This window comes from Rhipicephalus microplus, chromosome 3 (assembly GCF_043290135.1).
Source record: "Rhipicephalus microplus isolate Deutch F79 chromosome 3, USDA_Rmic, whole genome shotgun sequence".
Classification (NCBI taxonomy): Eukaryota; Metazoa; Arthropoda; class Arachnida; order Ixodida; family Ixodidae; genus Rhipicephalus; species Rhipicephalus microplus.
The window spans coordinates 28,837,275-28,857,594 of NC_134702.1; the positions used below are offsets into that span (position 1 = coordinate 28,837,275).

Below are 20,320 nucleotides of genomic sequence, written 5' to 3' on the forward strand. Positions count from 1 at the left end.
CATATTTTCATCCGTCTTTTTTTACCTCCAGTTCTTTCTTTCTTTCTTTTTCTTTCTGTTTTTCTTTGTTTCTCTCTCGCTCTTTCCGTCATCCACAGTCGTCCGTCACCCATCCGAGTTATTGCACCCCACGCCGGACACATCGGTGCAGTGCGTCAGCGCACACCGGGCGCACGTGTTCGGAGAGAAAAGCAGCAGTTGCGGAGAAGAACGAAAAGAGTTGGGGTCGGCCGAGTTATTGCGTTGCGCGTGCTAGAGAAGTAGAGGCCATTCATGATGATGACAGCATTAGCAAATGCGAGGCGTCATAGCGGAAGGAATTACAGTTCCGATGTAAACAAAGAAGACATAAAGTCGCAGCGTGGTCGCAGCCCAACTTGCTTTCCTTTACGATGAAGTAAGCTTATCGTTCTCACTACCTTTTTTTTTTATCATCTTGCTCTTTTTTATCGTTCTCACTTACCTGTGGCCTGAGCGCTGGGCTTCCATGGCGGAGCTGCTTGCCTTTCTACTGTTGTCCATAAAACGAAAGGCTTTGTCTTGACTAGTGATTTAACTTGTGCTTGTGCTCAGCTTGTTGTTGCTAGGATCTTCGGAACAGGAGAAGTGCGCATTGTATTAATGATGTCCTTCTGATGTTTTTCCTGTGCTTCAGCGCAGCATGCAAACAGTTCAGCGTATAATGGGAAAGGGTGCTTTCACAACAGCGCGGATTCTCACCGAGAATGCGTTATCGTATGCAACTGCTCCTTCGTAATTTCTAACGGTGAAGTTTTACCTCGCCGAGAGCGGCGAGCATTCATAACGGCCTCCACTTTTTTTTTCTCTTGTTTTGGATGCTCGCCGCGCGTTATTCCATGGCCCTAAACATACGGTACATATTTTTATTGGGCAGATACATCGAGGAAAACTTGTTACACCCCTCCATATTTTTTTAGGAGCCAAGCTTCTTAGGCTCTCACGATATCGGTTGACGTCGTTGTCGTAGCTTCCCGTCGGTTCGAAACACAGGTGTTACATATACCGTACATGGAGTGTTCATAGCGTGCATATAGGTTTAAAATAGCCCTTCCATGTGTCTGTCCATCCATCCATCCGTCCGTACACCTGTCTGTCCCTTATACTATTCGGTTACTTCAACGTAGACATTGTGGCCCTTGGAACTTAGCTTCGCTCCATCATAAGCATTTTTTTAATGAATCTGCAGTATAGTTTTATATTTACATGTTTACGCATCAGTTAGCAAACTCGCGTTGTCCTCACTGTCGCGCGCGTTTGACGGCTATAATTATATTCTGTCGAAGGCGATACCAAGGTGAGCAAGGTCCGTGTTACTTTAAGTGTTCTCAGGCCGTGTTTGCAATAACGTTGCTTCCGCAATAACGTCTCCTGATTGGAAGGCTGCGGGATCGCAAACGGTGGCGACAGCTATCGGCATAACGACTGCACGATCGCCGCGGGAAATGTTCCTTCTCGGAAAGCGTGTCAACTGCAATGTTGGCGACTATATGGGTTTCGAAACGTATAATTCCTTCCAAAACACAACTCGCCCTTTACGGAGTGCTATTGTGTAATCGCAGCAAACGCTATTCGGGCAAAGCGTTTACCGTCACCAGAATCCTCAAGTGTGGAGGCTCCTACACACTTGAGGATTCTTGAAAACGATCGGGATTATCCTTCGCTCGTTTTCCACCGGTGTCTCATCATCTTCGTTAGCCCAATTAACGTTCAACGTAGGATGTGGGCCTCTAGTGTGTAGAATCATGCGTGTCTTGCGTCAGCCGATTAGGTGACGTCGGAGTTAACGCCGAGCTTAAGCTTCCATTTGGCTGCGTTTACTTTTCGGTTCTCTGGGGGTTTCAGGCTTTGCGTTGCTCTAATTATTCGCCGGTTATCTACCGTTACCATTACTCGACTTACCCAACTTCTGTTATTCTCTCTTTACTCCCTCAAATTGGCGGAGTGATTGCGCAAGCCAGTCTGGGCTCTGAATGGTGATCCGCGTTATGGCGCTCCACTTGTGTGCCTTGTTACGTGTTCGTTATTACCGCTTGCGCGGTGCCTCTTGGGACATTAATATTTCTTCCTTCTTAATTTCTATTTCTTGCATTGTCTCGGGAATTTCGCCCCGCCGCGGTAGTCTAGTGCCTAAGGTACTCGGCTGCTGACCCGCAGGTCGCGGGATCGAATCCCGGGAGCTGCGGCTGCATTTTCGATGGAGGCGAAAATGCTGTAGGCCCGTGTGCTCAGATATGGATGCGCGTTAAATAGCCTCAGATGGCCGTAATTTCCGGAGCACTCTACTACGACGTTTATCATATTCATATGGTGGTTTTGGGATGTTAAACCCCACATATCTATCTTTCTGGAGAAGTTTGGAATACCCAATTCTATAGCTAGTTTTACACTCTCTTGAAATGAAGCTTTCTTTATGTTTGTCTACCCTGTGAGTTAGTCGTCGTCATCATTGTCGTCATAGTAGCAATTGTAGTAGTAGCTGTAGTAGTAGCAGCAGTAGTAGTAATAGTAGTAGTCACGTAGTTGATGCGATGATAGCGGTGAGTGAATCAAGAGTACAATTAAGTGCTTTCGAAATTATTATGATGATGTAATTCGAAATTGTAAGGGTTATGCTAAATTTTGATGATGGGCATGATGATGATGCAGGTGATATCGCTAGCAGGAGATATTCACTCGCGCGCTTACAGCTTTGCTGCCCCACGCATTTCATGGTAGGGACCTGGCTGAATCTTTATCTGTCTTTCTTTTTTTTTTGCTTTTATTTTCTCCTTGCGTGAAAACCAAGAGTAAAAAAAAAACTCCTGTTTAATCTGTATTGGCGCCGTCCCCCTGTCTCGTTACGTGTCAAGTTCATCACTTATCGTTATTTCGTTGGTGGTACGGCACATAGCTTCTTCTCTTGAGTCTTCTTTTCTCCTCCAGCTTTCAGCTTCGGATTTCGCCCTTTAATCGCCTTTCATTGCGTCATCTGCTCCACCTAGCGCTTATCTTTGTTTCTTTCGATTTTAATGCGACTCGTAAGTGCGTTGAACAGGGACCCGTCGTCATTTAATGTTATGCCACCATCCTTTGTGTACCCATTTCTCAGATGATGTAAATTGAGATTTATCACTGCATTTAGAAAGAACGATAATGCGACAAAATGATACAGTAACGTTAATTCTTGAAGTGTATTTTAAAGCGGGAATATGAGGGACAAAGGAACAAACAACGCATGTCGCAACCCGTGATGTAACGTCCTCGTAAATCGATAGTTCAGTCGGTAGTTCTATACATTTTACTGCCGTTTATAACTGCGCTCAGGTGGAGTGGTGAAGGCGTCTCGCTTGACTTTGCAGCTCGTCACGTTTTTATTTTTCTTGTCCGTCGCGCGTCGTCCTATCTTTCCAATTTGCAGTATCTCTGACGGAGCAGGGGAAAAAGAAGAAAGAAAAAAAAAGAAATTGAAATGGGAAGAAAGGGATGGAGATTGAGGAACGGTCTGAACAGGGATTCTTGTGTGTTGCACCATGCTGTTGAACTCGAGGGAGCCGAATGCCCTGACGCCGTTGCGCAAAGCCGCTTCTCCACCTAGGAATAAAAAGTACTCTTCAGTCGAGGGAAGTGCTCCACCATACTCAGTGTTCGAAGAAGACCTGTACGGAGTCTGGTACCGTCTGTTGCGGTGGTGTACAAACGAGAAATCTAACCGACACCTCGGCGCTTTCAAGTGTGCCTCACACACTGGTGGTTCATCTATTTGCACAAGCTTGTAACTTAATTTCCTTTTTCTCGAAAGCGTTTCTTTTTTTTTTCTATTGGAGCTTGCTTTACGTATTTGTTCTTGTTCAGAAACGTTTACTAACGCGACGGGTACACGTCATATCTTTTTACTTCGAGAAATGGCGTCGGCAGGGGGGGGGGGGGGGGGGTAAAAGCAGTTGCGCTCCTCAAGCCACAACATTAGCACCTCCTACTCCCGTCCGCCACGGTGATTCAACACGGGTTTGCAGGCGGTCCTAGACAAAATAAATGCTCCCGACGCCCATGACTTGGCTGTTTTGTGTAGGGGTCATGTCTGCGAAATCTGGTGCACCGACAACGTTCTTGCCATTTTTGCCTGGCTGCTTCCTTTATTTCTGTCCACTACTTGTGTAAGGTGGCGTACCGTACGTACCTGATTTTTTTTATCTTTATGGTGAGCTCTTTCTGCCTTTCTCCTGTCCTCTTAAATGTGACATCGGTCCCTGCGTAGAATAGCTTGACGAGCCTCTCCGAGATTGCAAAACAACAATGCCATCACCGAACAAAGCTCTCGCGTCACCTTAATTACTTCGAAGCGCCGCGACACCCGAGTATCAGCAGCGTAGCCGTCATCTAACTCTGCGCTGGCATCCACCGCCAGCTATCGCCTCACTCACTCGTCATCTGCCCTCAACAGCCGTCATCTTGCGTCACCGCTTTCCGCCAACCGCTCCCCCTTCCTTTTTCAGCCCTAAGCTGGGGTACATCTCCCCCTTGCAGACAGAAAGTCGTGACGCTATACATCGCGCCTCGTGCCAGCCGGCTCTCTTTCAGCGCGGATGAGCTCTCTCTCTCCTCCTTGTTTTGCGCTCTTGGTGCTCGCCATCTGATGTCTCTCCATGTGTGCGTGTATGGTGGCCAGAAGGAGCCACCATAGTGCGTGCGTGCAGGACGCGCACGTGGACTTTCGCAACCGAGCCGTCTCGGGTTTCGATCGCCTCTTGACGGCCCCATTATTGGCGCGGCATTGCTGTGCAGCGTATAGCCGGCAAGCTCTGTGCCTCTTATCTCCTCTTTGCTAGAACGAGTCCTCGGCGAAGTCTCGGTCTGAGCGCGTCTGGTGGCATACAAACACGCGCCGGCCTTTGTGCTGGGTACTGGCTCGTTCAGCAGCATTTTGGCTATGAAGACGGAGAGCAACGTGTGTGGCCGCTGTTGGGCATCACTGTCACGGTTGGTTGCCCGACAGGCAACCGCGCCGTTCTGTAGAGCAACTGTTGGTAACTGGTACAGATAAGGAGCTCGCGCACTCTGGCGCATAATCTGTACGTCCGCTGTCGTGCAGCGCTGACGTATCGCGAAGGTTTTCTTTAAGTTCGCTTGTTTCTTTACGCCAGACCACATTGATAAAGCGTTGCTCGAACGCACAGGTAAGAGGGCTTGATCAGTGGTCACATCGTGTGCGAGATCCCTGTTGTGCCCGATTTGGAAGAATCTCCATGGCGCAGCAAAAAATTTCTTACAGAGCTCGTTGGCGTCGTCGGCAAACCCTGCGCTTACGATAACTGTTTGCCTTGCTTTAACGTTTTATGATTTTTCTTGTTTATGTGCTTTCTTGCTTAGTCTCTTTCACCCACTTTTTCAAAGTGTGCCGATGATGATGACGGATGCTATCTGCCCATATTTCATTACCGCCTTTCAGTCGCGTGCAGTCAGCACCGGCTATAATGTTGGCGTTGACTTTAGTTGGCGGAGGTTGGATGCGTGAAAGATAATGTCGGCTATTTCTCGCCATTCACTTTTATAACGTCAACGCGTTCTCATTCAGTATCAATTCAGTGATTGAGTTGTCCGCCAAGTTATTTTCTTTCATAAGATGTAACAGCACTATCCAGCCAAGATGGTTATGGCTTGCCGCTGTCACTGTGCCGTCACGGTCGGTCGATCTCCTGTGGCTTGTGTTGAGGTCGAGACGCTTGTCTGCAATGTCCGAAGTTGGTTCTCCAGACAGTGCAGTAGACAACAGTCTTAACACGGGGCATACGAAAGGGCCTGTCTACCTTCGCCTGCAGGTCGCCTTGTCCTGTGCAATCTGCCCTCCGTGAGTTCGTTACAAATCGAATAATATTTCCACAAACGGCTTGTAAAACCGTGGGCTCCGGTGTTCCTCTTTGCTAACGTGCTCTTGCATCGCCTCAATATGAGAGCGCTCGTGAAGAAAGTCATATTTACACGTCCACATTCAAGAACACGTACGATATACAAAGGGGACAAGAGATGGAAGGCATACGTCTTTACTTGTCCAGCAGTCTGCCCCGCCGCCGTGATCTAGTGGCTAAGGTACTCGGCTGCTGACCCGCAGGTCGCGGGTTCAAATCCCGGCTGCGGCGGCTGCATTTCCGATGGAGGCGGAAATGTTGTAGGCCCGTGTATTCAGATTTGGGTGCACGTTAAAGAACCCCAGGTGGTCGAAATTTCCGGAGCCCTCTACTACGGCGTCTCTCATAATCATATGGTGGTTTTGGGACGTTGAAACCCACAAATCTAATCTGTTCAGCAGTCTGTCCATACAGCTCATAAAGGATGTCTGCTGAAATGTCGACTTCATTCGCGGTTTCATATCACTAAAACGTACCTGCAGCATAGCCAGGCTAAGTCAGTACATGATTTATTGATTGATTTCACCTTAGAACTTGCGGGAAAGATAAGCAGTTTCCAGGTTGTGACGTGCACGTACGGACAATTACGCTTCCATATTCGTTCGAGAAGATAAAAAAAACACTTGAAAGCTTCGTCATTTATCTTCTGTCAACAACGCATGCGTTAATTCTATAGCAAGAATTCTATAGCAAGGCGGCGCACTGCAAGGGGTGTGGGTGCTCCCCTGATCTGTATAGCTGCACCGTTATCAGCCGGTCTCGCAATCAGCTGACACGTGAGATCAAAGAAGCCGAGGCAATAGAAAAAATGGGAAACTTGTGTGTGAGTTCACCTTCGATTGCTTTGACAGATAAGGAAATGACGTTTCTTGGGATGTCACCACGTGCAAGATGAGTCGTGTTTCTACGCATGTATAAGATGGGTGTCAAGGGCATGAAATAAACAGTTGGAAGTTTAGCGCCTACCTGTCCTGTCGTCTCTGTATTCTTTCCTCTTTCCTTTTCATATGTGCCGCGCTAACAGAAGCTAAGTTCTATAGCAAGAGCTTTTTTTTTTCTTTGGGACAGTGTGATACTCTTTCTGGCGAATGAATGTCTTAATACTCGAGAAACGCGAAGACGTCCATCGCTCACTTTGTCGATTCGCGAGCTCGAAGTACGGATACACTAAAAATAATCAGACTTCGTCTACAGAGCGGCCGTATAGCGAAAAGCGCCTAGTCGTATATATAGGGTAAGAGTCGTTAAAGCCCCGGCAACGCTTTGACGCGCGCACCCGGGCGCGTTATTCGGTTCAGCGCGCCGGAAAAGCGCGCGGTTCTGGCTGCCGCCGGCGAAACAGTCGCGTAAACACTTCTCCCCCGGCGTCGAAAACGCATTCGCCGCTTTTTCTCTTTTGATACAAAAGAAGCCGAGCCACCGGAAACTTTCCGTCCTCGGCGGGCCGCGCTTATTTGATGCGCACGTTTCCCGTATAAACGCCGTCGCCGCGTGAGTCACGGAAGGCTTATCTCCGCCGGCGCCTATTATTCGGGGACGTCGGCTTGCGGTTAAGCGCGAACGAACGAAAATTGAAGCGGGGGGGGGGGGGGGGGCGAACAAAAAAATTAAGTAAGCCTTCTTGGGGAATTCATAAGCGACGGTAATGTCTTTCCGTCGAGTCGGCTTTTTTTTTACGTTTCTTCCGGCGATCGTGGTGACTATCTCGGTGGTATTTTGATCGTTCGAAGCGGAAGTTCAATGCAGTGTAGCTCTTTCTTCATCCCTTTATGGGTCTTCGCGGCGCGAAGCTTTTACTTGAGCTTTTATTTGTGTTCATATGCGTGTGTCTTCGCTATCACGTTCATTTATGGCCATTCTTCAGGCTTGCCCCTGGGTGTATACAATTATACCTTGTTATTTTTCGACTTTCAATTATTATTATTATTATTATTATTATTATTATTTAGTATGCAAGCAAAGGTCGGTGCCTATGTCTGTCTCCGGTTCCTCCTCTTCCGTTACCTGATGGCTTCCATCGTAAAGTTGCCAACACCAACAATAACAAAACTATACCGGAAACTTCACTGCGCACGAGGCCGCGCATTAGACACCGACTGATGTTTTTTTTTTTTTTGTACTCTTGCTCCAGAATTACGCCTGAGCGTGCAGTACTTCCAGGCGCTTTCTCTCGACAAGAGTATTTTCCCTTCAGTGCGCGGTACTGTACGCTTTGCAAGCTCTAAAACTACAACAGCCGTACGCCCTGTTGGTCTAATTAAATCTTAATTGAATTAGTTGGGTGAATACTGTCGGGCTCTTTTAAACTTTGGGGTACAGGGTTTCGCTTCTATTTTACGAAAAGCATAAAACTGCGGCATAAATTCGAGAGACCTCTACGAGGTGCAAAGTTCATCACTGCAAAAGACGAACTCGCTGAGAACGCGCGTACGCGATAACTTGCAGTCTTCGTCTTTCGTGCTGGTTAGTTCTGTGCACGTGTCGCAAAAACTTGCCCGAACCAAGACGGTGGACTGAGTAACCTGTCTTCATGCGTCGGCACGTGCGTTCCCGAACGTTACTGATAGCGCCCGCGAAGAAAAATGGCCGTCTCGCGGTGAGGACATTTTCGTCAGCGCATGTCCGTACGTTTGCATCTCTTACCCCCGTATTCACAAACGCTCCTCGACTCGGCTTTCACCCTTCACTTGACAGAGTTGAGCACTGCGCCGCTGCTCGGCTGAAAATGAGGCTGCGCTGCTCTAGAATAGCTGCAAATTATCACTGATATGCAGTGACTTGCCCTGTCTAGAGATGGCGCTCCCATCGGCTATCTCAAGTGAAGGTGGAGCGTTGAGTGAAGGGACGTTCTAGAATGTGGGGGTTAGGCGCTGTTTGTCATCATCATCATCATCATCAGCCTGACTACGTCCACTGCAGGACAAAGGCCTCTCCCATGTTTCGCCAGTTAACCCGGTCCTGTGCTTGCTGCTGCCAATTTATACCCGCAAGCTTCTTAATCTCATCTGCCCCCACCTAACCTTCTGTCTCCCCCTAACCCGCTTCCCTTCTCTGGGAATCCAGTTAGTTACCCTTAACGACCAGCCGTTATCCTGTCTACGCGCTACATGCTCGGCCCATGTCCATTTCCTCTTCTTGATTTCAACTATGATATCCTTGACCCCCGTTTGTCCCCTAATCCACTCTGCTCTCTCCTTGTCTCTTAAGGTTACACCTACCATTTTTCTTTCCATTGCTCGCTGCGTCGTCCTCAATTTAAGCTGAACCCTCTTTGTAGGTCTCCAGGTTTCTGCTCCGTAGCTAAATACCGGCAAGATACAGCTGTTATATACCTTCCTCTTGGAGGGATAGTGGCAATCTACCAGTCATAATTCGAGGGTGCTTGCCGAATGTACTCCACCCCATTCTCATTCTTCTAGTTACTTCAATCTCGTGGCTCGGCTCAGCGGTTATTACCTGCCCTAAGTAGACATAGTCTTTTACAACTTCAAGTGCACTATTACCTATCTCGAAGCGCTGCTCCTTTCCGAGTACGGTTGCTCAAAATTGCCGTCGCAGGGAACGTTTTAAAAAAAGATATGATAAGGAACACAACGCTCGGCCGAGTCGTGCCTTGCGCGTTCTTGTGCTCGAGGGAGGACGTGGCCATTGCATTCAGAAACGGCTGCGGCTGCCGTTGAGCAAAAGGTTTTTGCCACCGCCCGAAGGCAATCAATTTTGACTCGGCCTCCGCGCAACTTCCCAGCACTTCATTTTCTCGTCTCGTCGCTGCGTATAGTTGTCGCGGAATTGAACTGTGGCTCGACTCCTTACCCGGAGGCGGGAGTCCTTGTAGTTTGGGCAGCGCATCTTTACTCGCTCGTCAAAAATTGAAACGCGGCCGGCGCCAAACTGACCCGGGCTCATAACCTAAAATAAGTCCTGCCTGTTTTCCGCGTGCAGAACGCCGAAATTTCCTGAGGCTCGTCTTTTCGGCGTGCTTTAAAAGAAGCGATCGTATAGTATACATAACTCACGAGGTCGCTGTCGGCTTCTCGTTCGGGCTCGTTCTTTTTTTCCGAGCGAAAACCTGGTTTCGTCTCCGACCCGCCCTTCCGTGCTCCAACATTTGTCTGACATCATCTCGAATTCAAAGGCGCATGCATGACTATGGCGGATAAATTATGCATGCAACTGACGGCGGCGCGTGCTTTGTTCTACGTTCGCGCACCCTGGCTGCTTCGAAGCGCAACTGCGGACCGTCTGCCCTTGCTGTGAGTTGTCTTTAAAATTCTTCTCATAAAGCTGGAAAAAAAAATAACCAGGAATGCAAAGGAGCTCGTCCAGTTGTAAAAAACAAAAATTCGGCCGCGATAGTTGTAAGGACAGATGTGAGCCCGCTAAGCCTCTTCCGCAGTGTCTTGAGGCGAAACATGAGTTGGCGTTTTTAAAGTTCGCCCAACCGTGGTGCGAAGCCGCTGACTCGCCGAGGCAGAAGCTGCTAAAGTGTCGGGGACTTGCTTGTCGCTGACGCTTAGCGCAGTCCGCCCTTAGGGAGCCTGTATAGAGGCGGTTCTCGCTACAGTTGCCTTCTATGCGAAAGAACCGCGCCCACGGGCTGGAGCCGTCCCGGCAGCGCTATTCTAAACGCCCGTTTCGCCACAAAAATGCGTGCCTCTGAAGATGTGTCGACATCGCAACCTTGCATTGCCGTCTTTCGTTTATCTCTGCAGCTGCCGCTGCAGAGCCCTTTCGTATATATACGTTGCGAACCAGCGGATTTGTTCGGCGCGTTATATTATCCCGATCCGCGATGAATGCGTAGCCAGCCCTTTTTGTGGAATATAATAGTCGACATAAAGCCATGCATGGCGCCGACACATTAGTTGTCATTTACACTCGTCCGTTTACGTGCACGTAGTAGTAGAATTCAAACTACTTTTGCGGCGACTTGGGTACTGCGTCTCATTTTTCTCTGATACATAACGGACCTGTCGTTCTGAGAAAAAAAAAACATCTTCAAACGATTCACGCATCTGCAAAGTCACTATAGTTCCAACAGTTTGTCGTACGGAAGGCTTTCGGAGAAGTAGGATGAGATCAGAGAGAGAATTTTCCAATCGTCACCCGTCATTGCGGGCATGTGTTTACGATTCGGGCTGCCTGTTCGTTTATTTTAGGTTCGGAGAACGTCAGGGAACCCGAGCTGCCGTATGTTGTCATCGTGTGCTGTCGTGGTTTGGCCTATAACGCCGGCAAAGACCACGAATAACATAGCCAGCCATCTGCGCATTGTAAGTCTGCGCGAAAGTTGCCACGAGGAAAAATAAAAAAAAACGTTGAATCGGACATTCAATGTTCGGTCTGGTAAGTTGACGCAAGCCGAATTTCTCGGTTTCGTGCATTAATTCATTCAATCACTGTTTGTTCAGACAAAACAATGATTGCCTAGATTGAAGGGACTAAAGGCAGATTACCTCTGCCTGACTAAGGTCCCTCCACCCATACATTTGCTCAGGTGAAATGGAACAAAGGATACAAACTTCATTCTGCTTTTGAATGAGGGGACACAAAATTCAAATTGAACAAGTATAACAGATGTAGACACGTATACGTTTTAAAATAACACATTACAGTCATCACCGATTTGCAGTACCAATATAAAAAGCGTCGTATGCGCTTACGCGAACCCCACAACGCGACGCGTAAATCGTGGCGGGCCTACTGCCTTTGAGTCGTCGGTGACTTTATATACTCGTTTGCGTGTGGCTATCTTCTCGAGATGATGGGCATCCCAACCTCGGCCAGGGGGCGCTGCGCCGCATGCATTTTCGAACCTTTAAGCAGGAAATTGTCAAGGAAAGGGATCTATGATAATACTCGAGGTAGTTCTCTGCTGTTTGAGGCGACGACGGTAGTACTGCGAACCAAGACATATCGGGCCAAATACGAAGGGGTAGTAGACACGGTATGCAGTGCATGTGAAGAGGAGGAGGAAACTGCCGAACACTTGATAATGTTCTGTAAAGGGCTTCACCCTATAGTTCAGGATGATTGCGCAGAGTTTTTCAAAGCACTGGGGTTTAGGGACAGGGAGGGCAAAATAGACTTTAAGTGGGTAGAATTAACTAGAAGGAGGTTATCTGATTGGTGGCTAAAGTCAAGGCACGAGTTAAAAGTAAACCCTTCATTGCAAAGTACGAATCCTCAACCTCACTATTTAAGGGGAAAAAATAAATCTAGTTTTTGGTTCATTAAGTATTACGGCTTGGTGGCGCTAGCCACCGCCCGATCTAAAGGGTACAGCCATATCAATACATCCATTCGCCGCCTTTCTAGCAAAAGTCGGTCGCTCGGTACCCCGCTCCCGCCTTAGACCTGCGCTATCTGAGCACGTTCACTCGCTCTTTACGCAGTGTTATCTGGTCGCCCTCCACGTGCAGCGTCACCTGTGACTTGCTCCGAAGGTTTAAAAAGATTATAAAAACGTTTTCATGGTGAGAATCTAATCAGAACTGAGAGCGATTCACTGACAACCTTCGCGGGACCAAGCAAGTCAAACGCGATGTATTTGAGCGAGTGCTCTGTGAATGTCGATCGTGAACAGCTGTCTTTCTATGACATTAAAGGTGAGGTGACGGCGCGAATGATATATCTGTTACCGCTAAAACGCGCATTTGCTGTGGAATTCGTGCCTTTTCGGAGCTGTCGGCAAACTACCACCACGCTTTCGCATGCGTTTGTATAAAGCATTAGCATAACTATTGCTTGAATATCAAGTTTGTCACGTGGCTTTCAATATAGTAGGAAGTCAGTGTGAAGAGACCGAACTTACGCCTGCCCTGTTGAGCCCCTGGCGCCACTTTAACGCGGTGTATTCAGTTTCATAAGAGTTCCACTTTGGCCGAGGTTTTCATCGGATGTTGGTAGTAGTAGTAGTACTTTTATTTACAGTAAGCCGGATACAGAGCTCGCTGCAGGAGCAAAGGTTTAAAGGCGAACAGCCTGACAAAGGCCCTTGTCCCTCCGCAGTCCGTGACAGTGCAAAGAAGGTCATATCGTAAGTTCAATAACACTTTTGATTTTTTGCAGCTCCATTGAAAGTATAACGATGCGCACAAAAAAGTATTTATAGTCCACTTCGACCATGCATGTTTCTTGCAGCACATATTTTATTTCGGATATTATCCATGCCTGATCACGCAGCGTGCTCACTGATTGTAATGTCGATTAGGTTGTTTTAAAGGAGCACTGACATTAAATTTACTCACTTCAATATTTTTGCGTGAACGAGCAGCTATCGGCCCCCATAGTAGCGATTCGCGACCTAAAACGCATCTGAGTGACGAATGAGTATCTGTAATATTGATTAATATATTCGCTATCGAACGCGGTTCAAAATGGGTTCAAAGCCCGCCAAATTGTAGTGCTGGCAGCGCTACCTCGCAGACACGTCGAGGCCCCTGCACAGCTAATGGCGCTTTCACAAAAAAAAAATGGTGACATCACAGGAGCGCACGTGCAGTCAGCCCAGCTGTGTCTCTGAAGGTGTAGGCATGCCTCTGTCGCCAACATCGTCGTCCCCGCCATCGTCTCGGTCAACATCGGCAAGTGATGATGATGAAAGCGACCTGGAATTGGGTATCACCGTGATTCGCGACGATCCTTAATTGCTTGACATGCTCCGCGTCATCAAATTCAGTGTATTTATCATTCCCGGCTGTACTGTCAGAGCTCGGAAACACCAGCTACGCATCTCATGTCGCGGACGTTTGGCGAGTGAATCGCTGCTTTCAGCTGCAGCAGGGCACATGGTATAGAGATAACCTCGGCCTCGAGAAGAGGCCTCGTACGGCCAGTGAAACCCAACTGGTCTGCCAACACAGGATTTACTCTGTAGCAGCTCGGCGCAAAGAGAAGGGAGCAAATGCGGCTGTTGTTGACAGGCGTCCAGTCCTTCTGTCCAACGGCGCGTACGAAGTCAAAACTCACTGGCTGCAATGGGGTTCGTGGCTTGGAAAGGCATGAAACGCCACGCACTTTTCCGCGCCTCGACGTGCAGGTTCTCACTGCGCAGTGGTTCCGCGACATTCTGGCACGTAATGTCGCTCTGAATGATCACCCGCAGTGGAGCACAACGCAAATGAGTCGATGCGACACGATGAATCGCGGGCACGCTTCAACACAGCGAGGAGAGCTACTAGTGAGAGCTTGGCTGGCAGTCGGCTCCAAACACACTCGGAGATCGACGACGTCATCGTCACCAGCATATCGTCGCTCAGGATGATATTTGTGGAATGTATCACACCGAACACGTAGCACTAGTGTCGATGTTGTAGGGCAGTCTATTTTTTTTATCTCCTTAGCTTTTCTACGCTGTTTGACGTCGAATTAACGTAAGTTCGGCGTGACGGACGCCATTCAAATTTGGCCAAGAAGACCTAGGCGTACCAAGTGGTTGAATGATGGGCACATCTCGATCTTGAAATTTGATGCCGGGGCTCCTTTAACAGCTTCCTTGGTCATCGTCATATCACACAATACCCACTAGGGTCGAGCATGTTTTTAGATACGCCGAGATTCGCCCATGATAACCGTGTCAAATTTCGCGAAGCCATGGAAAATTTTACATCTGCCTTGGTTCTTTTTCAACCCGTTTTCAATGCGGCAGCTGTTTATAACCCATGGTTCAGGTGCATGCAAGCGCATAATATTTTACGCGGCAGAACCAACATATCTTTAGGAGGCACGCCGTGGATTGAGACTCTAGATTGATTCCGGCCGCCTGAAGTTTTATTTTTTTCTTTTAACGTGCACCTGAATATATTTGAAGTGTATATGCGGCGCGACGACAACGGACAGAGGCTGCACACACACCGAGCATCACTTCTGTTTAAATTGAGTGTCATACCACCGTTCGCTTGAAGTATTCAGCACCAACACGCCCTGTTAATCATTTTTGAAACAAAATCTGAGTGAACTGTTACTGCGTTTCGCTCCCGTGGAAATGCAGTTGACGTTTGTGGGAATTGAACTCATGACTTCGATCCTAGCATCACAACATTTCATCATGGTAACTTATCGGTGGGTGCTGCTTGCAAGACTTGTACGTATAAACGCTCAGCGCGAACCCGCAGCACAAAGCAGTTTGCACTGAGCAGCGACGATAACTCTACAACCATCAGCTGAATAAAACACTTGCAGGGCTCACCGTACGGTATTCTAAGTGTATTAGGCTAGCAAGCTCCGCCGCTTTCGCACTACCACTGGTTGTCTCGGAAAGCCAGAGCCCAATCGCCAAATGTGCAGCTGTTGTTTATTTGCTATAGTTTCAGTTTACAAACATGCTTTCTTTAATATGAGTCCGGCCATTGCGTTTCTTTCAGTTAATTAATATTTTGTAGTACTGTGCACGAGAAAAAAAATTCGAAGTCACGAGACCAGGGAGTACCGGCGAACTGCCATAACCCACTCTTGACGCCTTTGCTCCTCGCACTGCTTGCACTGGAAACTGTCGAACTTGACGGGCAGTTTTCAGGTCTTCGTCCTGTTTAAACTTTTGTAGCAGCCCACAATGCAGCAGTAGTGCGTGCTTGCTTTCTAGAATGACGAAGGAGCGCTGCCCATAGCGTGCGAAATGCGAGATAAGTGTTCCAAGGAACATGTTTTTCGCGCGCGCAATGGGAAAACCATGCAAGCACGGCCCGTCCGAGTGACCGGAGCTTTGCCCTCTTTCCGCTAGGGCGGTGAACAGCGCTGCGCAAACTCGAGCTTGTGCTCCCTATAGGGAATAAAGATCGGGCACAAAACGCTTTTATCGGAGATGCTTCTCCTGCGTTAATTATCTGGTTGCTTAGTTGTTCACTATAGGCAGTGTTAACCTGACTACATAGACCGGCGATTAGTCAGCTGCTGTGTCTCTGTAGCTGTTCGAGACTCTGTTGTATTAGATATTGACGGAGTCTTTAGTACTGCATAGATCTACTAGGCGGTGTGAAACTCGCTTATGCACTGCACTTGGTATTCCGAGCTTTGTCTGGTTATTTGGAAAAGCCTCTCGTTCGCAAAATGTCAAGTATAGTCTTGTTTTCTACTCTGAAGTGTCGGCAAAAAAAATAATCCGTATAGTCGGTGTCAGTGTCACTATAATTAAACCTGAACAAACAGCGCTGCGGCAACTCCGTGCTTAGAGTTGAGATTAGGTTCCATTACTGGATAGCAGCGCTCCCTCGAAGATTGTTGTGGACTATAGCATATTACCCATGTTATCAGACCTTGGAAAAACGTGTGTGAGTACGGTTATGACGAACGATAGTCGGGGATCGACCGGGTGTCTTTTGAATTATTTACGTTTTGATAGTGCCGGTAAACATATGACTGAATCGTCATTCAATCTTCTCGTTTTTTTCTTCTTGCAGGAAATCGCCGCTATCCTTATCAGCTTCGACAGGCACGAGGAGTGGTTATCCCGGGAGGTGAAGATAAGGTGAGTGTTTTCTATGTTATTGATTTTACCTTGTATCGTAGTCCTTTATAATAATAATAATAATAATAATAATAATAATAATAATAATAATAATAATAATAATGAAAAAACATGGCTGATCCCTGTGTTTAGGAATCGGCATAACACGAAATTGATACCTGTCCTGAGTTGAGCGTTTACCTTCGCCACAAGGGCGAAGGAATGAATGCCTACAGCAACAAATTGCAATTTCATGCGAAAAACGGCAAGCAACTCGGAACTTACAGTGCGCACCTCAGGCAGAAAGCATGCACGAAACGATCATACACGCACCAAAACGAACGCTCACAATCATACACAAGACGAGCGCGAACAACTGTCACAATTTTTTATCGTGTGTGACAAGCGTGTTCCTTTCGCAAACGCTGCCGCGGCAGCGAGCGAAGTGACCTTCGTGCTCTCCTGAATCGCGAGTCTGATCTGATAAGCGCACGCGCAGTGCGAGGGGCCATGTCACGTGACGGGGGGGGGGGGGGGCACGCTCAACGAAACGCATGAGGTGCACAACATGAAGCCGTTGTGGAAGCTCGCTACTGATGACGAAAACGCGGTGAGGTTGAGGAGCTCTGAGGACCACCAATGGTATCTGGTGTATATAAATGGCTTGCCGTTGGCAATGTAGGCTCCGTGGTATAGTGGCTGGCGTCGCGCTCTCAAAAGTGAGAGGTCGTGGGGTCGACGCCCCGCTACGGAACTTATCCCTCTCGTTTTTTTCTTTGCATTTTTCCTATCTTACTACGTCGTAGCCGTGACGGATATACGTCACCAGAGCCGTGGTGAACCTCGGCATAATACACTATCGCGTTAATTATAATACACCACGCGCAGTGCCCATTAGCATCGACTAAGCCCTACACATCTCACAATTGGACACCGTAAATAAAAATTTTAATGACGTTAGGTTGGCAACGATGACATCGTATTTGCAGGTTATCGCACCAGTTATGCGTAGTCGCCAATTGATATGCTTTTTATCCACAGATTTTTATCCCTTTAATCATGGCATCAGGCATGGCTCAGGTGAAGACAGCGAGTGTTTTTTGCGCGGGTTTGTTAGTTTGTTGTTCCTCCGGTGCAAGTAAGGTGACACCATAAGAACCGTGTTTACATCAAATGAGCAAGCTGCACTCGTGTAGTCATCTATTCAATCGATCAATCAAGCAAGTAAGCAAAATAGCAGTCAACTTATTCTATAAAGTATCAATTGAGACGCACGGACGTGCTGCTGTGTAATCATGAAAAAGGTCAATATTAAAGCCACTGTGCATGTAATATTTCCTGTGGAATTCACGGCTGTGCTTTGAAAAGTACTTTACTCAGTTTTGCATTTGCATCGTCTCGCCCGCAGCTAGAAAGTTAACCATTACATTTGCATGCCTATCTTTTCTTCATTGAGGTGGTCTGTGCGTACCACGCATTTTCGGTCTTTTTCTTATTTTATTGACGTGATACTTGGTACACAACTGAATGCAACTTGCCCAAGCTTCCACGCTTCATACCTGGTACACGTTCGCGTAAAAAAGGCGCCCGCTACTTCTTAGCTCTTAAAAAGTCCAAACACAGATGATAGTCTTGACATGTTTAATAAGAAGCTGCGGCAAAAATGACTGATGTGTTTCACATGCACTGTGCAAAAAAAGATTGTGAATGTGCACCACGTTGAAATAGAACGTGCATGTTAAAGTACGCGTCGCAGAATTTTGGGGCGTTTTTTTGTTATGGATTTTCTTCTTTATTCGTATGTTAGACAGTCATTTTATTGCACTTTTTACACTACTTGTTTTTGAATCCGTTCACGGTTTTTAACAACATTCAAATACATTACTAGCACTTTTACAACATTTTATTTTATTTTTGTTTCATTGATACTTTGTTGCACGTTCGACTTGCCCTAAGCCCAGACGCAAATAGTGCCATGCGTTCTGCTCAGTGATATTCATGGGAGCACTTTCCTTTTTCGATGTTAGTTTGTGAGTCAATCACTGCAGTCCGCCAGTAATGATGTTATTGATAAAACGAACGCGAATGTAACCAGGCAGATCTATTGGACAAAACGTCCCGAATGAAGTACAATGTACAAAACACATGTACGCTTTTCAAACGTACCCAACCGTCAGCAAATCAGATCGCCAACAGATATATGTGCCTTTGCAGAACCTTCAGGCAGCGCATTCACGGGGACAACTACACTTGGGACTTATTACTCAGTTTTTATCTAACCACCGAACGGCCACTTATTACCCAACGTAGGAAGGCTTTGAACGTTCCGAACGGCGATCTATTTCGACGACCGGTCAGCGACGGGCAAGCGACAGAGGTTAGCCCGAGGCAAGACCACTCCTTTTTGGGCTCGCAGAAATCAGATAGCGGAAGCACTTGCATTCGGAAGGAAACGTGACTCTGCCGTCCATCCGCGGCTGTAGTTCGGGAATGCCACGATATCGCTCCCCTTCGAGCGGTCGCTCTACTTCTGTCTACTTTTCTTCACACTCGTCTTACTCTCTCTGTAGCCTGAGCAGCGCGCGTTACTCGGGCGCCTGCTTTTGTGTTTGTGGTGGCGCTGCGCGAGAGAGTGTAGGTGAAAGGGATCGCGGCGGTCCGTCTCTCGAGTCGCTCGCACGTCAGTGCAGTAGTGTACGTGGTGCGTGCCGAACCGTATACTGATCGATGGAGGCGGTCCCGCGTTCCATCCCACTTCCGCCGCCGGCATCTGCCACCACTGACCGAGTCTCGTGCCGGGTGTGTTCGGTGAGAAAGGCAGAGGCGGAAAAAGCAAACAGTCGGCAGTATACGGACGGAGAATGCCATTCCGCCTCGCCACATATCCGTGCACAGCGCGGAAGGCTATAAGGGTCCGTTTTGCGTTGTGATATTCACCTATACGTTATTTTGTGTTAGTTGCATTAAGTATGGTGTTGTGCGGCTACGTGTTACAAATGTCGGCCGCGCTACCTTCATAGTGAACAAGTTTTTTTGGGATGGTTTTAGACTAGAGCAACAATGTTGGCTAGTTGTTGTTGGGTAATCTTTATAAACGCGATGAGGGAACACAAAGACGGCATTGAACGACAAAAAAAAAAAACTGGACGTGTGGCAATGGGCGCAAGGCGCTCAACTTCGCGTTTCCTGTATTTCAGCGTCCCTGTTCTCTGTCCTGCATTTCACAGCACTGTCTCTGTTCGGTTTGCGCACCTTTAAAGATGTTTTTAGACTTCTTTCAGTGCTTCCGCTCGCAGGATAAGTACAAAGCAGCGAAAGCTGCGGCTCGCGTTATAGGAATTAATATCCAACTCATGTTAATATGCTGGTTACGCTAGGCATAGTTTTCTGTAGTTATTCGTAGGTATACGTTGCCGCCTCGTCTTCGAGACCGACCGCTCTTTGCACTTGTGCTAAACGAAAATGAAGACTTTCTCTTGGGTAACGCAACTGCGTATAATGCTGGCCGTTCCCATGAATCGAGGGCGGAAAAGTTTGGCATTTTTGTAGATGTATGATGGTTTTCAGTGATTTTTTTTTACTGCGTGCCTCTCGTGTTGGTAGTGCTTGTTGGCAGTTCTTGTTGGTAGTTCTTGTTCTTGTTGGCAGAACGAGAGTGTTGGTAGTCCTTGTTGGTAGTTCTTGTTCTTGTTGGTAGAGCGACGGTCGAGCACCGTCATGGTTGCCACACTCCTTTTCGTATATTCATATTGATGAAAATAAAAAAAACCAAGAGCGAAATAGTCCCACTTGTGTGTTCTCTGACGAGATAATGGGCTCTGGACCGCCACGGCGGTGCAGTGGTTGCGGCGTTCCGATGCTGCCCCGATGGTCGTGGGTTCGATCCCGGTGCGGCAGTGGAGTTGAAAAGCTAGAAGCCCGTGTACCGTGCGATGTCAGTGCAGGTTGGAAAAAAAAACACGAGATAACCGAA

General features: G+C 47.7%; 1 protein-coding gene across 1 annotated transcript in view; it reads left to right on the forward strand.

Annotated features, from left to right (window-relative positions):
* Positions 1-20,320, forward strand: part of LOC142803653 (calmodulin-binding transcription activator 2-like) — a 573,461-nt gene that overhangs the window by 475,571 nt on the left and 77,570 nt on the right. The window contains exon 4 of the mRNA XM_075889143.1: positions 16,301-16,368. Coding sequence (XP_075745258.1) covers positions 16,301-16,368 — 68 coding nt within the window. The remainder of the gene's footprint in view (positions 1-16,300; positions 16,369-20,320) is intronic.